We start from the raw sequence: 26,285 nt of genomic DNA on the forward strand, positions 1-26,285 counted from the left end.
AGGGAGGGAGGGAGGGAGGGAGGGAGAGAGAGAGAGAGAGAGAGAGGGAGAGAGAGAGAGAGAGAGAGAGAGAGAGAGAGAGAGAGAGAGAGAGAGAGAGAGAGAGAGAGAGAGAGAGATCTGACTGTCAGGAAAACGCACATGTGATGGAGGGACTGCCTGAACAAGCCTAGGGCCGGTGAGTCCTGTTGTGTTTGGAGCCCAGGTGCTCCTGGAGTTTCGGGGACAGCTGGAGACTGTTTAAGAGAGGCTACAATGGGAAAATCCCAAACTTGCTCAAAGACTTGGGGAGAAAAGAGAAGAAAGCCTGTCCTGGTGTGGCAAGAGACTACATGGAGCTGCAGCCTGTGCCAGTGGCAAAAAAGCTTCAGAAAACGGCTTTCTTGTGAATTTGTACCCCAAACTTTGTATACCAAATGTAGCATGAATAATAAAAACCCAGAGACAGATATTAGGGTTCAGCCTGAGGATCAGAAAAGCAAAGCTGCCAAGCCACTAGAGAGATCTATGAAATATCCAGACTGAAAGAGAGCATGTTCCTGTCTCATCCCACTTTATATTCCTCTCGAGAGCTGGGATTAAAGTAAGTTGTGCACCACCAGCACCACCCAGCCTCACGGCTCCCTAGTGTGGTTGCTGGGATTAAAGGTGTGTGCCACCACCTCCTGGCCTGTATGGCTGACCAGTGTGGCTGTTTTGCATTCTGGTCTTCAGGCAAGCTTTATATATTAAAATACAAACACAGTATCATTACAGGTGCCCCTGATGATGCAGACCTGCCAATCTTTGCCGTCTGGGTCATCTGTCTGTCTGCACGATACTGTCTGAGAGCGGGGTTCTAAGTGGTGTGGAAGGCTCAGTCCCTGTGTTCACCGTTGGTGATGTCAGGATACTGCAGCCAGTTGTGCAGTGTCCCTCCTTCAAGCAGTGGCGGGGACGGCAAGTGGGTGTCAGAGCTGGATTCTCTCATGCTCACCGCCACACTTCTTCTCTGTACAGACTCCAGTGGTCCCATCACCCCTGCTCACTGAATCCAGCCTCTGGATTGGGTATCCAAAAGATTGGCCTGAACCCATGAAGTTCTCCAGGCAACCAACAGTCTACAACCCAATCGAATGGAGGGTAAAGTGTGTTTTAACAAGGTTTTAAGCTTAGCTGAAAAGTACATAATGTTGTGTTTTTAAAATAATTTAAAATTATTATTATTATTTTAATACAGGAAGACATGGAATCCCGCTCGGTTCCTCTGGACAAAAACAAGCAGCCCTTGGTAGTCTTGTCAGGAAATGAGGCAAACGTACAGACACACAAGCAGCCAGCCAGGTAAAGGTGTTAATTTCTCTAAGTAAAACAAGATTAGTGGTGATCAGAAGAGGGGAGAGCCATGTGCACTGGACACATTAGATTTATAGAAGAAATTTAGCACACAGTGATGAGAATACAGTGCGAATTTTCAAAACAAAGCTAAATCAGGGTGGTGGTAAATTTTCAGATTATTCAGATTAATTTGATTTTTTTGTAAAGAGTTTGCATTATTGCGTTCGATTCGACGTTGGCCTAAGTTTTGTGTTTTATTTTGCCTCCCAGTTTCTCCTGCACATTTTCCTGTTAATTAAATACAAATTTAATTTACATTTATATTTATATTGAGTCATTAAATACAAATTGGTGCTGATTATACATTTTGTTTTGATTTATCGAGACAGGCTTTCTCTGTGTAACGTCCTAGGTCTACTGGAACTAGCTCTTGTAGACCAGACTGGAATCAAACTCCCAGAGATCCACCTGCCCCTGCTTCCCAAGTGCTAGGATTACAGGCATGCGCCACCACCGCCCTGCTGAGTATACTGTTTCGTTGCACAAGCCTGCTGTGAGTTGCTGTCTTTGAAGACTATTCCTGTTACTTTATCTCTGAATGACCATTAGTCGTGACTGCCACACTGCAGTCAGTATTTTTCACCTCTTCCTCTGTAGTGAATTGTGAAGGTTTCCATTTTATTTGGCTTGGAAAGTATGGATAAAATCGCTTTCTGTGAATATATTTTCCTTAGTGAAGGTCAATCACGTGGGTGATGGGGAGAGTCAGGTTTAAAGTCACATGATACCGGGGTTGATCCCCAGCCTCTGAATGTGCTGTAATGTGAAAGGGAATATGACTATTATTATTTGATATAAGTTTGCATTTTGTTCAGTGTCTACCTCACTCTCATCTTCATTATTAATTAGAGTCACTATGACTAATATTATAATTGTTCTAATTAAAAGTATCATTTTCTGCAAATGGTTTTACATGTTTATTTTGGACCTGAATAATATTTTGAAATCAGAGTGGGAGAGAAATAACCATACAGGAGAGCCCTGCTATTTGGGGTGTAGTCTGATGACAATCTTGACATGTTTAAAACTCTGCTTGGTGTGGAAAATGTAAATTAAATGTACTGTCTTCCCTATCAAGTGAGAAAAGGGGAGTTCCTGTAAAGAGATTTATATATTTAAAACAATGCCATCTTGAGTTTTTCTAAGCTCAAGCCATGTGCTCAAGGTCTCTTCCTGCTCTCGAGATGCTCAGTCCTCGTCTACTGCAGAGCTTTATTAGTTTACACTTCCACATCACTGTTCATCACGAAGGAAGTCAGAGCAGGAACTCAAATGGGGCAGCAGCCTGGAGGCAGGAGCTGGTGCACAGGCCATGGAAGGATGCTGCTTACTGGCTTGCTCCTCATGGCTTGCTCAGCCTGCTTTCTTATAGAACCCAGGAACACCAGCCCAGGGGTGATGGCACTACCAAGGATGGACTGGGTCTCCATCAATCACCAATTAAGGAAATACCCTACAGGCTCGTGTACAGCCCGATCTCACAGAGGTATCTTCTCAATTGAGGTCCCTCCTCTTTGATGACCCTACTTTGTGTGAAGATGACGTGTAGTAGACAGCACTGTTTTCCAACACTTTAGTCTTAGGAATGTCCTATGTTGTTTATGGTTGAAGATAAGCAATAGGGTCTTTTAAATACGTTGTTTCTATGCTTAAGGTTCAAAGTTGCCATCTCTAATTGTGTAGTTTACTGTTTAATCAGTGATAGACAATGAAGATGAGACCATGTCTCTCTCCACCTTGTTTCCTACTATGTTAGTATCTCTCACTTCATGTAGTAAAAAGCATGTGAACCAGTAACTGGTTTTTTATCTAGCTTTGGAGAGAGAAAATTTCCCTACCCAGTGTCTAATCATTCTTATCCACTGGGAACTCTTTGGTTGTCTGTCATTCTTTGAAGAGAGAAGTGGAGGCAGAGGAGAAAACTAAAGTCTTTACCTTTTTTAAAATAAAGATTAACTTTAAAGTATACAAGTAAAAATACATTTAGTATACCTAGTTGATCATGCTCCAGGACTTTTCAAAGACTCAAACTCATATCTTATTGTATGTTTTCACTCTGAAGGGTTTTCGAGGAACCTGATGCTAATGATTCTGATCCTATAGAAAAGGAGGATGCTAAGGTAAAATGCTGCTTTATTAGATTAATTTTTGTCCTAACTTCAGCTTTTTCAGTATTTATACTAAGTTATGCAGTACCTTCTCTATTACCATTTTTATGTGGCAAGCTCGTCAGAGAAAACCTTCCTATGCAAATTTTTTGTAGTTGAATTTTTTTTTTTTTTGAGAAAGGGTGTTCCCAACCTGTGGGCCAGAACCCCTTTATGGTTGAACAACACCTTCACAGGGTCGCATATCAAATAGCCTGCATATCAGATACCTACCTTACAAGTCAAAATTGGTAGCAAAATTGCACTTATACAGTAGCAACAAATATGATTTTATGGTTGGGGTCAGCACATGAGGAACTGCATTAAAGAGTCGCATTAGGAAGATTAGAACCACCGCTCTATGTAGTCCTTGACGTCTGAGAGCTCACTATAAAGACTAGGCTGGCCTCAAGCTCACAGAAATCCTCCTGCCTCTGCTTTCCCAATGCTGGTGTTGAAAGTGTTACACCTGTCTTGTAGTGAATTTTTTGTTGTTGTTTTTATTGAACTATATTTTTTTCTCTGTTCCCTTCCTTTCCTCCCCACTCCCCTTCTACAGTCCCCATGCTCCCAATTTACTCAGGAGATCTTGTCTTTTTCTACTTCCCATGTAGATTGGATCCATATATGTCTTTCTTAGGGTCCTCTTTGTTGTCTAGGTTCTCTAGGATTGTGAATTGTTGGCTGATTTTTTTGCTTTATGTATATATTATATTTTTCTTTTTGTGTCTGGGTTACCTCACTCAATATGAAGTTTTCTAGATCCATCCATTTGCCCACAAATTTCAAAATGTCATCATTTTTTTTTCTGCTTTAGGTACTCTACTGTATAAATGTCCCACATTTTCCTTATCCATTCTCAGTCAAGGTGCATTTAGATTGTTTCCAGGTTCTGGTTATGACAAATAATGCTGCTATGAGCATACTTGAGCACGTGTCCTTGTGGTATGATTGAGCATCCCTAGGTATATACCCAAAAGTTATATTGCTGGGTCTTGAGGTAGATTGTTTCCTAGTTTTCTGAGAAATCCCATACTGATATCCAAAGAGGCTGTACCAGTTTTCACTCCCACCAGCAATACAAAAGTGTTCCCTTTACCCCACAACCTCTCCATCAAATGCTTCTTCAGTTTTTTTGATCTTGGCCATTCTTACAGATGTAAGATGGAATCTCAGGGTTGTTATAGTTATTATTTCTCTGATGGTTAAGGAAGTTGGGAATTTCCTTGAGTGTTTTTCAGCCATTTTATATTCATCTGTTGAGAGCTCTCTATTTAGGTCTCTACCCTATTTTTTTTATTGGATTATTTGTTCTTTTGATGACCAATTTCTTGACTTCTTTGTGTATTGTCGAGATCAACCCTTTGTCCAATGTGGTTGGTGAAGATCTTTTACTATTCTGTAACTGCCATTTTGTCTTGTTGGCTGTGTTCTTTGCTTTACAGAAGCTTCTCTTTTTCAGGAAATCCCATTTATTAATTCTTTCTCAGTGTCTCTGCTACTGGGATTTATTTAGGAAGTGGTCTCTTTTGCCAATGCATTCAAGTATACTTCCCACTTTCTCTTCTATGAAGTTTAATGTTGTTGGTTGTATGTTGAGGTCTTTGATCCATTTGGACTTGAGTTTTATGCATGGCGATAGATATGGATCTATTTGAATTTTTCTATGTGTTGATAGAATGTTATGCCAGCACCATTTGTTGAATATGTTTTTCCCCATTTTATATTTTTTGCTTCTTTGTCAAAGATCAGATGTTCATAAGAGTGTGGATTGATATCCAGGTCTTCGATTCGGTTCCATTGGTCTACATGTCTCTTTTTATGCCAATACCAGGCTGTTTTCACTACTGTAGCTCTGTAGCAGAGTTTGAAGGTAGGGATTGTGATGCTTCTAGAAATTCTTTTTTTTTACAGAATTGTTTTGACTATCCTTGTTTTGTTTTTTCATGAATTCGTTGTTTTGAGGTCTGTGAAGAATTTTTCTGGGATTTTGATCGGCATTGCATTGAATCTGTAGATTGCTTTTGGTAAGATTACCATTTTTACTATGTTAATTCTACCTACCCTAGAGCACAGGAGATCTTTTTATTTTCTTGTGTCTTATTCAATTTCTTTCTTATTATTCTGTATATCACCATGAGGCTGTGGCCTACTGGTAAGGTTCTAGCATCTTTCTCCTCCGGCAGCTACATGGTATCTCCTTGACTCCATCTATTCTCTTTCTATATCTCTATTCAGATTTCCTGTCTGACTTTACTCTGCAAAGCTATTAGCCAAAAAAGCTTCTTTATTAACCAATGGTAATAAAACATACAGAGGGGAATCCCACATCAGGTTAGTCTGTTATTGGCATGTGGAAAGCTACTGAGTTTGATATGTTGATTTTGTATCCTGATAATTTGCTGAAAGTATTTATCAAGCTTCAGTGTTTTCTGGCGGGGAAATAATCTCAGTTTCCTGCTGAGTTGTATGTCCATGTTGGTGACCCTGTCATCTACCTGTCTGACTTTCTCAGCCATCTTGCTGACTGCTTCTGTGAGCTGGTGACTCATACCTGAGGGTCCCTAATAGAACGCATCTGCCCCTTTGCATTCTTCTTCAGCTCTTCGATTGTTTTTACCAGAAAATGTTACACTCTTCTGGTATTCTACACATCTGAGCATCTTTGATTTCTGTCTAAAGAGCTATGATTTGTTGCCTTGCCTTTCCGTGTTTCATGTAGCAACAACACATGAGATTTCTCTTCATTACTACCTGACCTGTCTCTAGAAGAGTCACTGCTTCACCTACATCCTCCACTAGGCTTGAGCTGGTAAGGACTGTGGTTTGTGCCCTTTGGATGTGGCCTCTGCTTCCTCTCCCTCTACTTCTCTCTGCTCTTCGTTTTCCTTCCTTTCACCTGGCGATCTGTGACATCTTCCCTCTGTTTGAAATACAGACTTTTTCACATTCCTTCATGAACTGAGTCTAGAAGGTGTGATGGCCCCAGTTGGAGAGCAGCATTTCGCAGGGAAAGAACTGCACAGGTGAAGGCCCAATGGAGGGAAGAGATATCGTTTATTTTCTATCTGCCTTACACTATCATGTTAGGAAATTTTTAATTATGTTGAATATGTGTCATTTTATGAGTTATTGAGTAACTGTTTTTGGTTTTGCACAGGATGAACTAGTATCACTTATAGCTCCTCTGGAGGAAAACAAACCACAGATAAAAGAATTTTCAGTAACTGAAGCTGTCGAGCTAGAGAGGTACCCCCAATTCTTCTTTTCTCTGAGTAACAGCCTTACTGTGCTCTGGGGTGGTTGCAGTCAGTGCTGAGATCTGAAAAACTAAATAGAGAGAAACAAATTTCATTTTTAGTTTATGAGACATAGTTATCAAAACAAAGCGTCTTAGTGTTAGGGTTTCTATTTCTGTAAAGAGACAGCATGACCACTGCACTTCTTATAAAGGACAACATTTCATTGGAGTGGCTTGCTTACAGTCCAGTGATTCAGTCCATCATGGTGAGACACGGCAGCATGCAGGAAGACATGGTGCTGGAGAAGGAACTGAGAGTTTTATATCTTTGATCCATAGGCAACAGGAAGTGAACTGAGACACTGGATGTAACTTGAGCATATCTGAGACCTCTAAGCCCACCTCCATAGTGACACCCTTCCTCCAACAAAGCCACACCTCCTAATAGTACCACTTTCTATGAGCTTATGGGGGCCAACTACATTCAAACTACCATTCAAAGCATAATTAATTTATAAACAAACTATTCAGCACAGGCACAAAGAAGAAGTATTGAAAATAATTGATACTCCTTGTTAATGATGCATGGTGCTCGTTATTCACAGCATGGTCTTATGTTACATGATGCTAAAGGATTCCACATTAGTCTTCCTAATTTTGTAAAATACAGACTTGTGCATATTCTATTCAATATTGAGCATAAACATCTTATTCTTTTTCATTGTTGCTTCTAATGTGCATGTCTTCTGAAAGTACATTGTTAAACACAACAGGACTTGAAATGCTTCCTTGTTTGGATGACCATGCTTCAGACATCCTCTGAGGGATGTTCACCTGATGGTATTTCTGAGTGACATTTGATTGTGACTACTAGAATCAATTTAGGTCTTTTTACATTTTTTTTTTAAATAGTGTCTTGGACTTTACGTGTAGTGAGCACAGAAAGTTGCGGTAAACTGTCTTTATTTGCATTAACCATTCATCAGTGAACATAGGTAGTAGGTGGATGATAACAAGAACACAGTAGATTTTAGATTCACACAAGAGTCCCTTTAATTCCTAGGTTTTACACTTGGTAGGTGTGTGACCTTGAGACATTGGTTAGTGGCTGCATCACTTGGTCTTAGTCTTGTCTTTATCCATTTGTTTAATTGCAAATGCCACAAAACTTTAAGAGTTTATACATTTGAAATATAGGTGACAACTTCTCCTTATTTAATAAACATTCTTTAAAGAAATTAAAGTCTGTGCTACATATTTTCAGATCGCTACTAAAATAGTAATTATTGCTTATCATTTCTCTTATTTATAGTAAAAGACAAGATGTTTTAGAATATGAAGAAAAGAGACTTAAAAGTTGTCAAGAAAGCATTCTAGGTAAGACCTGGAATAGAAGTTATTCTAGATAATCTTTTTTGGAATAAAAAAAATAAGAAGTAAATAAAATCATGATAGTGGCATTTACAAAGTGAACCTGTAAAATGATTTTTGTACTTTTTTTGTTTTTCTAGACAGGGTTTCTCTGATTTTTGTATTTTTAAATTGCTTATTTGTCTAGAATCACAACTGTTTAATGAGTTAATCATTAAATATATTTTGGTTTCTAAAACAGTGTAACTTGAAAACATTGTTTTCCTTTTGTGGTCCTGGATTGAAGCTAGGGTTCCCCAGTTTTGGATAAGTGCTGTCCCATTGGAGTGCGCCTGCCTTTATCGTTTCTTTTATTGTTATTTATAGATGTAAACTTTGATGGAATGCTTTTCATATGTGCCAAGAACTTGATTTCTTTGGAGATCTGCAATAGAATGAGAATGGCTGAGAGGAATGTCTTTATGCTGTGATATCCAGGAGAAGCGTGGCCATCCTGCTCAATTACATCCAGTCACACATTTGCAAAAGTTGGAGGATATATTCTTAGGAAGTCAGACTTTATAGAATGGCTATCATAGTGACTTTTATGTCTATCTTTCCTTTGGAAATAAGGCTAGGGTCTGTTCTATTTTGCTTTTCTGGAACTCAAGCAGAACACTGCTTACTGGCTTACTCCCTGGCTCATGCTCAGCTAGGTTTCTTACACAACTCAGGCCCACCTGCCTAGGGATGGTGCCACCCACGGTAGGCTGGGCCCTCCCACATCAGTCATCAAACAAGACAATCTCTCACAGACATGGCTGCAGGTAGGCAATTCCTCAATTGAGACTCCTTTAGAAGACTCCAGGTTGTGTCAGGTTGACAGCTGACACGCACTAGGACAAATCTGAATAAGAGACACTCTGTTACACGTGAAAAATGCAAGGGATGAACATGAGCACAGTCTGTAAGTTTATAACCTAGTGAAGTTCCTTTAGGAAATCATTACATTTTAACATCTTTGTTTTATTTCCTAGTGATGGGGCTTGAACTTAACACCTGTCTTAGTTACATTCTTACTGATGTTAAGTGACCACGGCAAACCACGGCAATTTATAGAAGAAAGAGTTTATTTGGGACTTACAGTTTCAGAAGTTTCGAGTCTATGACCATCATGACAGAGGACATGGGAGCAGCCAGGGAGGCGTGGTACTGGACCAACAGCTGAGAGCTTTCATCTTGATTCACAAACATTGGACAGAGAGAACTAACTAGGAATGCCATGGGCCTTTGAAACCTCAAAGTCAATCCCTACTGACACACCTCCTCTCCTCTAACAAGGACACACTCCTTCATCCTTTCCAAACAGTACCACCATCTGGGGACCAAGTGTTCAAACTTCGTCCATTCTCAATGGGGGCCATTCTCATTCAGACCATCACAGCTAACAACACGCCAAGGAAGTCATACTTCACACACACACACACACACACCACACATACCACACACACACACACACACACACCCCACATACACACCACACACCCCACATACACACCACACACACCACATACACACCACACACACACACCACACACACCACACACACACACGCACCACACATACACACCACACACACCACATACACACCACATACACACCACACACAGAGAGACACACACGCTGCACTCTGCAGTATATATTACCTTACTTTTCCACAAGTGTAATATATTATACGTCCTGGGGAAAAGCTGAGAGAGTTCCACTATGTATTTTTCATGATGGTGTAAAGAAAGTTTCCTTTATATACAGAGAGCCCTGTGTTGACCCATTCTGAAGCCTGAATGAGATGATTCTATTTCTATATTTTTTATGTCAGATAGCAACTTTCTTCCCTCAATGGTGCATCTTAAGCCTATCTCTGGCTGTAAGTATGATAAGAAGTGGGTTGCTCGTCAAGGAATGTTCTTCCCATGAGATAGTTCATGGCAGACAACTGAGCCATTTCCACCGCACACACAGTAGAGGGCACAGCTAGAACTGAGAGAGTTGTTAGTGTTCCCAAACAAGAGCAGCGTCTTGATGCCTCTCCATCTTTCCTTCTGCTGGAGTCTGGAGACTGAAAAGGATCCTTGCTCCTCCTCTGCCCATTACATTTTGCAAAGCTACAGGACCACGACCATTTACAAGTGTTGCTTATGGCAGGGCTTTTTATTGGAAGCTGAGAAGTTTCCCCAGAAGCCCTGCAGTAGCTGTGTTGTGTGATACCAAAACAAGTTCACAAAGAGGAAAGGTGACTCGGTTGTGATTCTGGCTGCTCTTCCAGAGGACCCAGGTTCAAGTCCCATCACCCATAGGATGGTTTAAAAACATCTGAAATTCAAGTTCCAGGGAATCCACTGCCCTCTTCGGGCCTCTGCAAGCCCTAGACATACAGGAGGTGCACAGATTTTCATGTGGGCAAAACATCCACACAGGTAAAATAAAAATAAAAAAGTATTTTAAAATAAAAAGCACACACCTTAGCACTGATCCTAGTGCCATTAGTCCAGGGCAGTCACATTACTTGCTTGACACTGTCAGCCTCTCACACCCGATTCTTCTGCTCAGGTCTGTCGGTCTGGTGCTGTGCACTTACAGTCATGGTCACTGTGCACTGACAAGGTTCTTCCTCTTTTGCTTTGAAGTCCACAGACTGGTGGATTGCCTGTCACTAGAATTCTCCTGATATATGGCTCCAAATTTATCATACTTCCAAACAGTCATCCGATATACACTTTTAATACATTATACTCACCTCTTCTATTATTTTATATTGCTGGCTAACAATGTATTTTTCCTTTACCTTCAGAATCAGCTGAAAGTACTGAATCCTACTCAATCCTAAGGTAGGGTTTTAAAGATTTATTTGAGCTCAGGAAAAGAGACTGGTGCTTGTTAGTGCTCCCCGGCTCCTGCCATGTGACCTGCCTGACACTATTTCAGCCATCACAGCTCCTTTGCAGAGTATGCACGCTGTCTGTCATAACCCATTTTCCCCAGTAGGTGGCTTCTGTAACTACCAGGAAGCTGACCCATGTGATTGGCCTGTGCACCTTCTGGGTGTTTCCTACTCTTCCTCATAGTCAATAGACCAGGAAACTGCTTCATATAACATCAACTCATGCACAGAGTGTTCCCAACAAGCTTAGTGGTACTCTAATCACAGTCGTATTAATTTTACAGCTGCAGTCATAACCTATGCCTGTTTTCACCTCTGAAGGATTGAGGGCAGATCTCAAACCTGTGGCCATAGTACCATTAATTTTATACATAAAAAAATCATGCAGCTTCTGGAGAGAAATTATTTTTCTGGAAGTAAATCATTTCTACATGTAGAGAATGTTCAGCTATCAGTGTTTAAATATGTCCAGAAGCTATTTGAATTACTCTTTTTTTTTAAACAGCATTTCTCTGTGTAGCCCTGGCTGTCCTGGAACTCACTTTGTAGACTGGGCTAGCCTCATACTCAGAGATCTGTCTGCCTCTGCCTCCCACGCGCTGGGATTAAAGGTGTGCATGTGCCACCACCACCCTCAGTTTTTATTTTCCTGACTCCCTATTTGTATCTCTCCGGAGCTACTACTGCTGCCCACTTCCTTAAATTTTCTCTACTCTGTTCTCATCAACGGTGAACGCACTTGTTGCTCTTGTTTTCCTGCTTTACTTTGTCTTCATTCCCTACAGCTGTGTTTTCCTTTGCTTATGTTGACCCTATGGGAAGTCCATGTGGTGTAACAGTAAGTGGCGGCAATGCAATCTGACCTCGTGTCCTTAGGGCTAAGGACAGTAGCCTTTATTTATCACTCTGGAGGTCAGGGCTTTAAAGATGAAGTGTGTGGGAGAATATTGAAGGCCACTGAAGATGAGAGTGTAATTAAAAGGCAGATTCACGGCCATTCCTAAGGACAGAGACGCCAAGCAGGGAGGATCAGATTGCTTTTAGTAATGCTGACGAGTTTAGAATATTTGGGGTCTATATCATCATATTCATGATGAATCAAGAATTTGGGACAGAGGCAGAGCTGTGCGCGGCGTCCAGACGCACAGAGGCGGAGCGGAGCGGCGTACAGACAGACAAAGCAGAGAGACACCGCATTCAGGAAGAGGCTTTGGGGGACCTGCGCGGAGGCAGACGCAAGCGGCAGGGACAGGCGTGCAATAAGGAGAGCAGATCGCCCTACTACAATTAAATTAAAGAGGTAGGCCTTTGGTTGGCCAGATCACTGGCAAATGGGACGCAAGCGGCGGGGACAAGCGTGCAATAAGGAGAGCAGATCGCCCTACTACAAATAAATCAAAGAGGTAGGCCTTTGGTTGGCCAGATCACTGGCAAATGGGAGCCTGGTCCTGTCCTGAAGACCCTTGGGAGGGGTGAGAGGGTTCTTGGCCTGCAGCAGGAACCAGGAAACAGAGCGAGGGCATTTTGTAAGTGGAGCCCTTGGCCAGCAGGGAAACCTCATCCGGTTTTTAAAAGACCCATTAGATTGGATCAATAGGAGGAGATGGGCAGGTGCCAAGGCAAGAATTCACCCAATAATCTGAAAAACAACATGAAAACACCAGAACCCAATGATCTTACAACAGAAGTATTTGAACAACCTAACACAGAAGAAGTGAAAAAAAATGACTTTATGAAGGCAATAGAGTCCCTTAAACAACATGTAAAAAATGCCCTTATAGAAATGGATGAGAAGTATAACAAAAAGTTTGAAGAAATGAGTAAATACCTACATGATACCCTGGGAAACCAAGAAAAAAACGATCAAACAGGTAATGGAAACAGTTCAAGAATTTAAAACTGAAATGAAGGCAAGGAAGAAAATACAAACTGAGAACCAGCTGGATATGGAAAATCTAGGTCAACGAGCAGAGTCTACAGAAACAAGCATAATCAATAGAATACAAGAGATAGAAGAAAGAATCTCAGATGCTGAGGACACCATAGGGAAAATAAACGAACAGATCAAAGAAAACAGCAAAGCCAACAAATTCTCAACACAAAACATTCAGTAAATATGGGACACAATAAAAAAACCAAACCTAAGAATAATAGGAATACAAGAAGGAGAAGAGTCACAGCTCAAAGGCCCAGAAAATATTTTCAACAAAATTATGGAAGAAAACTTTCCCAACTTAAAGAAAGATATTCATTTAAATATTCAAGAAGCATACAGAACATCAAACAGACTGGATCAAAGAAAAACATCTTCTCGCCATATAATAATCAAAACACAAAATATACAGGTTAAAAAAAGAATATTACGGAGAAGATCTTCACCAACCCCGCAACAGACAAAGGTCTGATCTCCAAAATATATAGAGAACTCAAGAAACTAGACTTTAAAATGCTAATTAACCCAATTAAAAAATGGGGCACTGAACTGAACAGAGAATTCTCAACAGAAGAAGTTCAAATGGCCAAAAGACGCTTAAGGTCGTGCTCAATTTCCTTAGCAATCAGGGAAATGCAAATCAAAACAACTTTGAGATATCATCTTACACCTGTCAGAATGGCTAAAGTCAAAAACACCAAGGATAGCCTTTGCTGGAGAGACTGTGGAGGAAGGGGTACCCTCATCCATTGCTGGTGGGAATGCAATCTTGTGCAACCACTGTGGAAGTCAGTGTTTCGGTTTCTCAGGAAATTCGGGATCAACCTACCCCTGGACCCAGCAATACCACTCTTGGGAATTTACCCAAGAGATGCTCTATCACATGTCAAAAGCATTTGTTCAACTATGTTCATAGCAGTATTATTTGTAATAGCCAGAACCTGGAAACAACCTAGATGCCCTTCAAAGGAAGAATGGATGAAGAAAGTATGGAATATATACACACTAGAGTACTACGCTGCGGTAAAAAACAATGACTTCTCGAATTTTGCATGTAAATGGATGGAAATAGGAAACACTATCCTGAGTGAGGTATCCCAGATCCCAGACCCAAAAAGATGAACATGGGATGTACTCACTCATAATTGGTTTCTAGCCATAAATAGGGGTCACGGAGTCTACAATAGGTGAACCTAAAGAAGCTAAGTAAGAAGGTGAACCCAAGGACAAACATATAGTTATCCTCTTGGATAAGGGAAGTAGACAAAATTGCCAGGGAGAAAAGTGGGATCTTGGGGGTGGGGTGGGATGGGGGTAAGGGGAGATGGGGAGAGAAAAGGTAGAAGGGAAGGAGGGGGGACTTGGGGAAACAGGAGGATCGGGATAAAGGAAGGTTGGATAGGGGAGCACGGAACCACAATTCTTAGTTAAGGGACCCACGTTAGGGTGGGCAGGAGACTTGACCCTAGAGGGGCTCCCAGGTGCCCAAGCTGAGGTCCCCAGTTAGTTCCTTGGGCAGCTGAGGATAGGGAACCTGAAATGACCCTATCCTAGAGCAATACTGACGAATATCTTGCATATCATCCTAGAACTTTCATCTGGCGATGGATGGATATAGAGACAGAGACCCACACTGGAGCACTGGACTGAGCTCCCAAGGTCCCAATGAGGAGCAGAAGGAGGGAGAACATGAGCAAAGAAGTCGGGACCACGAGGGGTGCACCCACCCACTGAGACAGTGGAGCTGATCTACTGGGAGCTCACCAAGGCCAGCTGGACTGTTACCAAAAAAGCATGGGATAAAACTGGACTCTCTGAACATGGCGAACAATGAGGGCTGATGAGACGCCAAGGACAATGGCACGTGGTTTTGATCCTACACAATGTGCTGGCTTGGTGGGAGCCTAGCCAGTTTGGATGTTCACCTTCCTAGATATGGACGGAGGGGGGAGGACCTAGGACTTACCACAGGGCAGGGAACCCTGACTGCTCTTTGGACTGGAGAGGGAGGGGGAGAGGAGTGGGGGGAAGGGGGAGGGAAATGGGAGGCTGGGAGGAGGTGGAAATTTGTTTTTGTTTTCTTTTCTTTATTCTCCTTTTATCAATAAAAAAAACTTAAAAAAAGAATATTAAGAGCTGCAAAGGAAAAAGGGCAAGTAACTTATAAAGGTAAACCTATCAAACTTACACCTGACTTCTCTATGGAAACTATGAAAGCCAGAAGGTCCTGGATAGATGTACTGCAGAAGCTAAGAGACCATGGATGCAAACCCAAACTACTATACCCAGCCAAGCTATCGTTCATTATCAATGGAGAAAACAAGACATTCCAGGATAAGAACAAATTTAAACAATACGTAGCCACAAATCCAGCCCTACAGAAAGTAATAGAAGAAAAATCGCAACCCAAGGAATCCAACACTGCCAACACTGCCTACAATAACTCAGGCATCTAGTGACCCTTCACCAGCACATCTCAAAGAAGGGAGACACACAATCTCTACTACCAAAAGCAATAAGAATAACCGGAGTAAACAACCACTGGTCATTAATATCACTTAATATTAATGGGCTCAATTCACCTATAAAAAGGCACAGGCTAAAAGATTGGATACGAAAACAGGATCCAACATTCTGCTGTTTGCAAGAAACACATCTCAACCACAAAGACAGGCACCTACTCAGAGTAAAGGGTTGGGAAAAGGTGTTTCAAGCAAATGGTCCTAAGAAGAAAGCAGGTGTATCCATACTAATTTCTAACAAAACTGACTTCAAACTAAAATCAATCAGAAGAGACTGAGATGGTCACTTTATACTCATAACAGGAACAATTCATCAGAATGAAGTCTCAATCCTGAATATCTATGTCCCCAATATAAAAGCACCTACTTATGTAAAAGAAATATTATTAGAACTCAAAGCAGACATCAAACCACACACACTAGTAGTAGGAGACTTCAACACACCTCTCTCTCCAAGGGACAGGTCAATCAGACAGAAACCTAATAGAGAATTAAGAGAATTATTGGAGGTAATGAAGCAAAAGGACTTAACAGACATCTATAGAACATTCCACCCAAATAAGAAAGAATATACCTTCTTCTCTGCAGCTCATGGAACCTTCTCAAAAATTGACCACATACTTGGAAACAAAGGAAACCTCCACAGATACAAAAAAATATCAGTGTCCACCTGTGTCCTATCTGATCACCACGGATTAAAGCAACAACAATGCTACCCACAGAAAGCCAACAAACTCATGGAAACTGAACAGTCAACTACTGAACCACACCTGGGTCAAGGAAGAAATTAAAAAAGAAATTAAAGTCTTCCTTGAATTTAATGAAAATAAAGAGACAACATACTCAAACCTATGGGACACAATGAAAGCAGTGCTAAGAGGAAAGTTCATAGCACTAAGTGCCCACTTAAAGAAAACGGAGAATGCATACATTGGGGACTTAACAACACACCTGAAAGCTCTAGAAAAAAAAGAAGCAGACATGCCCAGGAGAAGTAGAAGAATGGAAATAATAAAACTGAGGGCCGAAATCAACAAAATAGAAACACAGAAAACAGTCCAAAGAATCAACGAAACAAAAAGCTGGTTCTTGGAGAAAATCAACAAGATCGACAAACCCTTATCCAAACTAATTAAACGACAGAGAGAGAACACGCAAATAAATAAGATCAGAAATGAAAAGGGGGACATAACCACAGACACAGAGGAAATTCAGAGACTCATTAGATCTTACTACAAAAGCCTGTATGCCACAAAACTAGAAAATGCAAAAGAAATGGACATTTTTTTAAATAAGTACCATATACCAAAGATAAACCAAGACCAGGTGAATGATCTAAATAGACCGGTTACTCGCAAAGAATTAGAAACAGTTATCAAAAATCTCCCTTCGAAAAAAAGCCCAGGACCAGATGGTTTCAATGCAGAATTCTACCAGAACTTCCAAGAAGAACTAATACCTATACTCCTTAATGTATTTCACAATATAGAAACAGAAGAGTCATTGCCAAATTCCTTTTATGAAGCTACAGTTACCCTGATACCAAAACCACACAAAGACCCAACCAAGAAAGAGAATTACAAACCTATCTCACTCATGAATATCGACGCAAAAATTCTCAATAAAATACTGGCAAACCGAATCCAAGAACACATAAGAAAAATTATCCATTATGATCAAGTAGGCTTCATCCCAGAGATGCAGGGCTGGTTCAACATATGCAAATCTATCAATGTAATCCAGCATATAAATAAACTGAAAGAAAAAAACCATATGATCATTTCATTAGATGATGAAAAAGCATTCGACAAAATTCAACACCCCTTTATGATAAAGGTCTTGGAGAGAATAGGGATATAAGGGTCCTACCTAAATATAATAAAAGCTATTTACAGCAAGCCAACAGCTAACATTAAATTAAACGGAGAAAAACTCAAAGCCATCCCACTAAAATCAGGAACACGACAAGGATGTCCACTCTCTCCATACCTCTTCAATATAGTGCTTGAAGTTCTAGCAATAGCAATAAGACAACATAAGGAGATCAAGGGGATTCGTATTGGAAAGGAAGAAGTTAAGCTTTCGTTATTTGCAGATGATATGATAGTATACATAAGTGACCCAAAAAATTCTACCAAAGAACTCCTACAGCTGATAAACACCTTTAGTAATGTGGCAGGATACAAGATCAACTCCAAAAACTCAGTTGCCTTCCTATACACTAAGGATAAGGAAGCAGAGAGGGAAATCAGAGAAGCATCACCTTTCACGATAGCCACAAGTAGCATAAAATATCTTTGAGTAACTCTGACCAAGGAAGTGAAAGATCTATTTGACAAGAACTATAAGCCTTTGAAGAAAGAAATTGAAGAAGACACCAGAAAATGGAAGGACCTCCCTTGCTCTTGGATTGGGAGGATCAACATAGTAAAAATGGCAATTCTACCAAAAACAATCTATAGATTCAATGCAATCCCCATCAAAATCCCATCAAAATTCTTCACAGATCTGGAGAAGACAATAATCAACTTTATATGGAAAAACAAAAAACCCAGGATAGCCAAAACAATCTTATACAATAAAGGATTGTCTGGAGGCATTACCATCCCTGACTTCAAACTCTATTACAGAGCTACTGTATTGAAAACAGCTTGGTATTGGCATAAAAACAGAGAAGTCGACCAATGGAATCAAATAGAAGACCCGGAGTTTAACCCACAAACCTATGAACACCTGATTTTCGATAAAGGAGCTAAAAGTATACAATGGAAAAAAGGGAGCATCTTCAACAAGTTGTGCTGGCAAAACTGGATGTCAATCTGTAGAAGAATGAAAATAGATCCATATCTATCACCATGCACAAAACTCAAGTCCAAATGGATTAAAGACCTCAATATCAGTCCAAACACACTGAAGCTGATAGAAGAGAAAGTGGGAAGTACTCTACAGCACATGGGCACAGGAGACCACTTCCTACATATAACCTCAGCAGCACAGACACTAAGGGCATCATTGAATAAATGGGACCTCCCGAGACTGAGAAGCTTCTGTAAAGCAAAGGACACTGTCACTAAGACAAAAAGACAATCCACTTACTGGGAGAAGATTTTCACCAACCCCGCAACTGACAAAGGTCTGATCTCCAAAATATATAAAGAAATCAAGAAACTAGACGCAAAAGGCTAATCAACCCAATTATAAAATGGGGCACTGAGCTGAACAGAGAATTCTCAACAGAAGAACTTCAAATGGCCAAAAGACACTTAAGGTCATTCTCAACTTCCTTAGCAATCAGGGAAATGCAAATCAAGACAACTTTAAGATACCATCTTACACCTGTCAGAATGGCTAAAATAAAAAACACCAATGATAGCCTTTGCTGGAGAGGTTGTGGAGAAAGGGGTACACTCACCCATTGCTGGTGGGAATGCAAACTTGTGCAACCACTCTGGAAAGCAGTGTTTCTGTTTCTCAGGAAATTCGGGATCAACCTACCTCTGGATCCAGCAATACCACTCTTGGGAATATACCCAAGAGAGGCCCTATCATACAACAAAAGTATATGCTCAACTATGTTCATGGCAGCATTGTTTGTAATAGCCAGAACCTGGAAACAACCTAGATGCCCTTCAACGGAAGAATGGATGAAGAAAGTATGGAATATATACATATTAGAGTATTACTCAGCAGTAAAAAACAAGGACTTCTTGAATTTTGCATACAAATGGATGGAAATAGAAAACACTATCCTGAGTGAGGTAAGCCAGACCCAAAAAGAGGAACATGGGATGTACTCACTCATATTTGGTTTCTAGCCATAAATAAAGGACATTGAGCTTATAATTCATGTTCCTAGAGAAGCTAAATAAGAAGGTGAATCCAAAGACAAACACATAGGCATCCTCATGAATATTAACCTTCATCAGGAGATGAAAGGAGACAGAGACAGAGACCCACATTGGAGCACCGGACAGAAATCTCAAGGTCCTACTGCACGTACTGGCTTTGGGGGAGCCTAGGCAGTTTGGATGCTCACCTTAGGAGACCTGGATAGAGGTGGGCGGTCCTTGGGCTTCCCACAGGTCAGGGAACCCTGATTGCTCTTCGAGCAGATGAGGGAGGGGGACTTGATCAGGGGAGGGAAATGGGAGGCGGTTGCGGGGAGGAGGCAGAAATCCTCAATAAATAAATAAATTAAAAAAAAAGAATTTGGGACATATTTATTAAATTTGTCATAGTCTCCCACACTCAGTAACTCTTCTCAAACTCCTAAATATGACCTTTTTATCTCTTATATTTCATAACCAACCACATTTTATTTTAATCAAATAATACAATTATTAGTACAGCATTCCCCGGTTCCTATGAAAAACTACCAAATGGATAGTTTTTAACCTGTTCATTCATTAAAGAGAAATGTTTTTATATGTGTTTACCTAAAAATGGATTAGAAGACTGTCATTGATAAACATTCAAATCACATAGGTTCTTCATAAGACCAGTACAAAAACATTGCTAGCTTCTCTCTGAGAAAAGCAGAGTGGCTATAACATAGAATAAGTTATTGAACCTCAGCATAGAGAAGTAAGTTTTCTATACAACACAGTTTCGTGTGCCTGACACTATCACAGGTGGGGTGAGCCAGTTCTAAAGAACCAGAACTCATTCTTTACTTCATATTTTCCTTCCGAAGGCTCCCCACCAAAAGAGACCCCAGTGACCCTGCGACCACAGCAGGAAAGAAAGGGTGTGGTTTTCAAACAAAGGTAAGATCCTTTGAGGTTAATATTTTTGTTCTGAGTGTGGATTGTTTTAGCATTTATTCTTAAATTCAATAATAATCTACTTATTCTCCTTTTATACTGAAAGTTGATTGGAGAAAACAGCCTCTGTAATGAGAATTAGTCGGTGGGTTTGTCCTTGGAACCCTCACAAAGGGAGAGAAGTACTCTGTGACAGCGGCGTTTGAAGTGGTAGGAAAAACAGGGAAGGGAATCTTAAATTAGCTAAATGTCCCCCACAATAAAATAATTAAAATTGGGGGGATTTTTGGGACAAATATACCTTTGGGTCATTTCCTAAATGACACCAATACAACTTTTATTATCCTCATGCTTACAAAAATTGTAGTCACAGATCTGGGGAATTGGTTCAGTGGTTGGGAACACTTTCTGATTTTATAAAAGATCCAACTGCCTCTGCCTCTCAAGTGCTGGGATTAAAGGTGTGTGCCACCACTCCCAGCAACCTTTTTCTGACTTCAATAGAAATCAGGTACACACATGGTGCCCAGGCATGCATGCAGACAAAACACTCATACACATAAAAAAATAAAAAATTTTAATATAGTCACTTATCATAGTGATCAAGGAATTTTTCTGGTGTCCCATGGTTCTAACTACCTAGCAGAAACATGTAAATTTTTATTCCTTCAATGTTTTTTGTTTTATTAGCATGTAGAGTTTTAAAAAGATTTGTTATTATATGTGTGTATGTGCAAGCGTGCATATGTGTACCTGTGTGCTCTTTTCCATGGAGGTGAGAGAGGTATTGGATCCTCTGGAGCTGGAGTTAGGCAGTTGTGTGTGGGTTGTGTGAGGGGCCTTGTGTGGGTGCTGGGAAACCAACCTCTGGAAGAGAAGCCAGTGCTCTTAACTGCCCAGTGCATCTTTCTAGCCCGTACTGTGGGACTGTAGAAAAATTAATTATATCATAAGAAAAACAAGCATCATTTGCAGCCTAGTAATGAAGGGGTTGGCTGTATTCCTGCAATCTATCTTCAGGGCATGGTAGGAAGTCCATCTCCTGAGCCACAGCCTCAGCACTGGACAGGATTCTTCATCTGCGACACTTCAAAAAGAAAGAAGATTTTAAAATGTAGATGTTGCATTTTGTGTGCAATTCAGATTTGTCTTCTCCTAAAAATGCCACCATGTTGCACAAAGATGTGTGGAATATGCAGTGACCACTTAAGAGTCGTGGTGTGTTCTAAGAGTCAGTATCTGTCAGCAAAGAATGAAAGCAAGATGAGCAACAGAATCTACAAACCTTTCTCTGGAAAGCCCTGTCTGCGTTTTCAAGGGTCTCCTCTAATAAAGCCACCTGGTAGTCCTCGCAAAAGGTGTGACTGACGTTAGTATTTATTGTGTTTCCCCTTTGAATTGGGCTGTTAGAGCTCAGACCCCAGTGTCTGTAATTAGTGCTCCGCCACACGGCTACTGCGCCTCAATACTGACAGTTAAATATTAACATAAAACTCTGTCAGCTTGAAAACCCAGGAATCCTCACGATTATATTCTCCTGACCCCAAAAGAACCCACATGTGGAGATTTAGCATCTGTGAATGCCACAGCTGAGTGTGTAACTGAGTAGTGCAATGTGTCAGTGTTGGGCCCAAGTTTCCAACTTTGAACAGTATCTGGAAAGTATTTGAAGGCTTATAAATCAAAGATTTGAATGGTGATAGATTTATGATTTTAGTAGTTTTTTTGTCCAATTATTACCTTCCATGGCATATGACAAAGCTAGGAAGTAGGAACTGTGTGCCTGCTGCCGATACAGAATTAGGAAAACCAGGAGATTCTAAAATAAGGTTTTCCATTTCTCACATCACATAAATTGGCTGATCCAGGTCCCCTAACTCTTTCATCTTCTTCTCTCCAGATGAACTCAGGCCTGTGCAGCAGAAGCCCTCCTCACAACTCACCTCCACTTCTTGGGGACTCCACCCCTTGGTGGGGACCCAGGGTCCCTCTAGCTCTTTCCTGCTGCCCCCTCACCCTTTCCTTCTCGCTCATCTCCATGCCTTTATATTACCCACCAACCCATGGAAACACTCAACCCCATACAAGCACATGGATCCCACAGCCATCACCCAGGACCTAGGGCGAGCAACGGCAACCAAAGAATCAATCATCCAACCAACAGAAATGAGACCAGACATCTACACCAAGTAACACCTCAAATATCATCACTCCAGATGCCTAGACCCCAGAACAAAAACACAAGCATTCAAGGCATTATGCCTCCTCCAGAAGCCAGCAACCCAATTGCAATAGGCCCTGAGAAAAGCAATTTAGCTGAGGCACAAAACAATGGCTTCAAAATAGCAATTATGAATATGAACCCTTAGAGGGGATATTAGTAAATGCCTTAATGGATACATAGAAATGCAAGCAAATCATTGAAAGAAATAATGAAAACAACATAAACCATGAAAGTAGAATTCAACAAATAGAATCACTAAGAAAGCCCAAACTGAAATAAAACTGGAAATGAAAAACTTAGCATGTCAAACAGGAAGCTCTGAGGTAAGCCTCACCAACAGATTAAAAGACAGGGAAGAGAGACTCTCAGGCATTAAAGACAAGATAGAAGAACTGGGTAGCTTTTTTTTTTAAAAAAAAAAAAAAAGAACAACATTTAATCTAAAAACATCCAGACACAAAACATCCAGGAAATCTGAGACACTATAAAAAAAAGACCAAACCTAGGAATAGCAAGGAAAGAAGAGAAGAAACCCAGGGCAATGGCACAGAAAATATTTTCAACTAAATATGGAAGATGTTCCTCACCTAAAGAAGGGATGCCTATCAGTGTACAAGAGACATACAGAACAGCAAATAAGCAGGTCCAGGAAAGAAAGTGACATTTCTGCCCAGAATTATTTCCTCACGTTCCTCCTGTAGAATTAACAGGCAGTGTGTGCTTGCTACTAGGGATTGCTGACTGATGATGAGGACAATTCCGCCACTGTGTAAGACTCATTTTAATAAAACTGTTATGGTATATATGGTACAGAAATGCAGCCGTAGAAGTTGTGAGGATCACTATGGGCTGTGACTGCTTTCTACAGTCTGAAGAGTGATTCCAGGTTACTTGATGTACCCTATGATTCTTTGGCATATTTTCCTGTGTAAGAGTCCTAATGAGATTCAGAAAGGAAGTTCAGACTATCAGTTTTATTTATTATCAGTTTTATTTGTGTCTATGGGTGTTTTGCCTGCTTGTATGTGCACCACCTGTATGAAGTGCCCATAGAGGCCTGGAACTGGGGTCACCATGCGGATGCTGAGAATCTAACTCCTCTGGGGCAATATTATACAGGCCACATATTTCTGCACTGTATCAGCAACCAGTCTCTCGAGCCACAATAGCAGCAGAGGAGCTAAGATCATTTTCAAACTGGCTGTCTCCTGAGCTCAGGATGCTGATGTTGTGATGCTCCTCCTTTGTAATTCTTTAAGCTGTATCTTGCCTGGAAAAACTTAGGAAACGGTCACAATTGCAGGCTATTCAAACACCATGTTGAAATTGTTTTCTTCTATGTTAATCTGTCTTTGCACACACGGTGTCGCCGTTTTGAAGGTGAATATCTTAGCTCTCGTACTATTCAGTTACTGATTTTCAGAGACTAAATGTCAGTGAACATCTGGGCTCAATATTTAAAGAATGGTGAAATAAAATCTTTTTATGTGAGAATGTTCTTGTAGTATTAAAAATTACCTAACATATACCAAGTGAGGATTAGTCTAAATAGTAGTGATAGTGTTAAGTCTCCTGGGAGGACTAATGTAAATGAGGTATTTTATACACATATTTGCTGTATGTGTGGGCACGTGCACATGTCTCAGCACCCCAAGAAGATTAGAGAACAATGGGGGGGTCTGTTGTCTCTTTACCCTGTGGGTTCTGGGGGTTGACCTCAGGTTGTCAGTCTTCGGTGGCACACACTTTTATTTACTCTCTGAGCCATCTCACCAGCCCTAAACCAGTTTTATTTGTTAGTCTTGCTTGTTGTGATTTTTGTGTAACTAAATGTATATTATGAAAAGCTAAAGGTATGTGTTAAATTATTTAATGGTTTTTGTTCATGCCCTATGATTTCCAAGGACAAGGATAAGCTGGAGAAGCATCCCTTGGCACAGAGAGCATCCCAGCGTCAAGTCAAGCAGAGGGGCTCCCCACCTTTACAACTCCACGAGCAAGACCAGGAGCCAGAGGGGAGCACGGCTTCTGATGGAGAAGATGGATATTCAAGATCTGCCAAGGGGCAAGTGCTCAGGGGAGTGTTAATAGAAGGAGACAGACTGGAAGGTGAAAATACTGGACAGCTTGCCGTAAATAAGCTAAGCCAGAAGGTTGGTGAGATCTGTGAAGTTATCAAAATTACTGTTCACCATGAGGAAGAGCAACCACAGGATGACTCTACAGGAAAAACATCCCTGAAGTCGGCCACCCCTAAACTGGCCTGGGATATGCTTGGCCGTGAGGCCAGAGACACAGCTGCTGCACTGGCCACTGTAACACTGCAGAACTATCCCAGACAGAAGGAGGGTGGCCTTAGAAACATCTTTCCGTCTCCCTCTTTCTCTCAGGTCTTGGAACACAGTGGCCAGTCAGTCACTAAATCTCCCTTAATGAAACATAAATTAGACCATGAAAGTAACAAGTCCGAAATAGAAGAATCGCTTCATAAAAGCAAGGAGAAATCTTCTAAAACTACAGAAAGTGGGAAGAGTAGCCGTCAATGCACAGAAGCATGTATGGGAGGAAAGCAAGACGGCCCTGAATTCAGGAGCCAGTTGCAAAAAACTCTGAGACCAAAACACATGGCCTGGCAGTTGGATGGCAGACACATGTCGAAATCCAGTGACTCCAAAAGGCTTTCAGAATCCACAGAAAGGAGTCACACGAGTGAATTTAACAGTTGGAGTGATTCTACCCTTAGCGACACTCACAAGAAAAGTAAAGGCACACCGGACCTGACCCAGAAGCCCCTGCACAGCAACTGCGAGGCCCCGGCGCGAACGGCGAGAACCGCCAGTGCCCCGCCGCCTGGTGACAGGACCGCAAGCGCTTTGGCGGGTGAAGATCCTCAGGACAGGCTGTCCGACAGTGAGTTCCAAATATTAGAGGAAGAAATCCTGGCCTGGGAGAAAGTAAACCCTGAAAACGAGGTAGTTGCTCTTTTACTGACAATGAGTTTCATTCTGATTTTCTCTTAGTGAAAACTGTTCACTAGTGAAGGCCGGGTTATTTAGGCGTGATATTGCCTAGTCATATATCTGGTTATTTATGCATGATATTTCATAGCCATGTAGACTGCTCTATTTCCTAAGCAATGGAAGACAATGCCATGACATCAGCTCCCTAAACCACCTTGAGTGTCACTTGAGATACTAGAAGCACCTGGCATTTTGTAAATATTTAATAAGTAAGTGTTGTTTTTTGTTGTTGTGTTTGGTTGGTTGCTTTGGTTTTTGGTTTTTCGAGACAGAGTTTCTCTGTGTATCTCAGGCTGTCCTGGAACTCACTTTGTAGGCCAGGCTGGCCTTGAACTCACAAAGATACACCTGCCTTTGTCTCCTGAGTGCTGGGATTAAGGTGGTGTGTGCCACCACGCTGTGTATAAGTAATTGTTCCTAACATTCCTTTTTCTGTAGACTTGAAATACTTCGTGGTTTTTATGTAATGAAGAAAGAGTCCATGGCATGTCTAATATTTGCATGATAGTCTTTTTTAGGTTTATTTTTAAGTGTGTGTTTGTCTACACATATGTCTAACTGGAGCTACAGAAGGTTGTGAACTACCACACGGGTGCTGGGAATTGAACCTGGCTCCTCTGGAAGACCAGCCAGAGCTCCTACCCCCTGAACCATCTCTCCAGCCCCTCTTAGGGGTGTTTAACATAAAGGTTTTCTTCACATTTTAGTCAACCGCTTCCCAGCAGTATTTTTCCACTGTATATCTAGGTCATCTAAGCTCTTGTTTA

The 26,285-nt window shown here is 41.1% G+C and overlaps 1 protein-coding gene across 1 annotated transcript in view; it reads left to right on the forward strand.

Annotated features, from left to right (window-relative positions):
* The window catches only part of LOC142832391 (uncharacterized), a 128,888-nt gene that overhangs the window by 46,613 nt on the left and 55,990 nt on the right, over positions 1–26,285 (forward strand). Inside the window, exons 9-17 of the mRNA XM_075942807.1 lie at positions 1,000–1,122; positions 1,220–1,323; positions 3,440–3,497; positions 6,685–6,773; positions 8,078–8,142; positions 10,967–11,003; positions 12,062–12,291; positions 22,175–22,245; positions 24,403–25,470. Coding sequence (XP_075798922.1) covers positions 1,000–1,122; positions 1,220–1,323; positions 3,440–3,497; positions 6,685–6,773; positions 8,078–8,142; positions 10,967–11,003; positions 12,062–12,291; positions 22,175–22,245; positions 24,403–25,470 — 1,845 coding nt within the window. The remainder of the gene's footprint in view (positions 1–999; positions 1,123–1,219; positions 1,324–3,439; positions 3,498–6,684; positions 6,774–8,077; positions 8,143–10,966; positions 11,004–12,061; positions 12,292–22,174; positions 22,246–24,402; positions 25,471–26,285) is intronic.

Source organism: Microtus pennsylvanicus, chromosome 12 (assembly GCF_037038515.1).
Source record: "Microtus pennsylvanicus isolate mMicPen1 chromosome 12, mMicPen1.hap1, whole genome shotgun sequence".
NCBI classification, from domain to species: Eukaryota; Metazoa; Chordata; class Mammalia; order Rodentia; family Cricetidae; genus Microtus; species Microtus pennsylvanicus.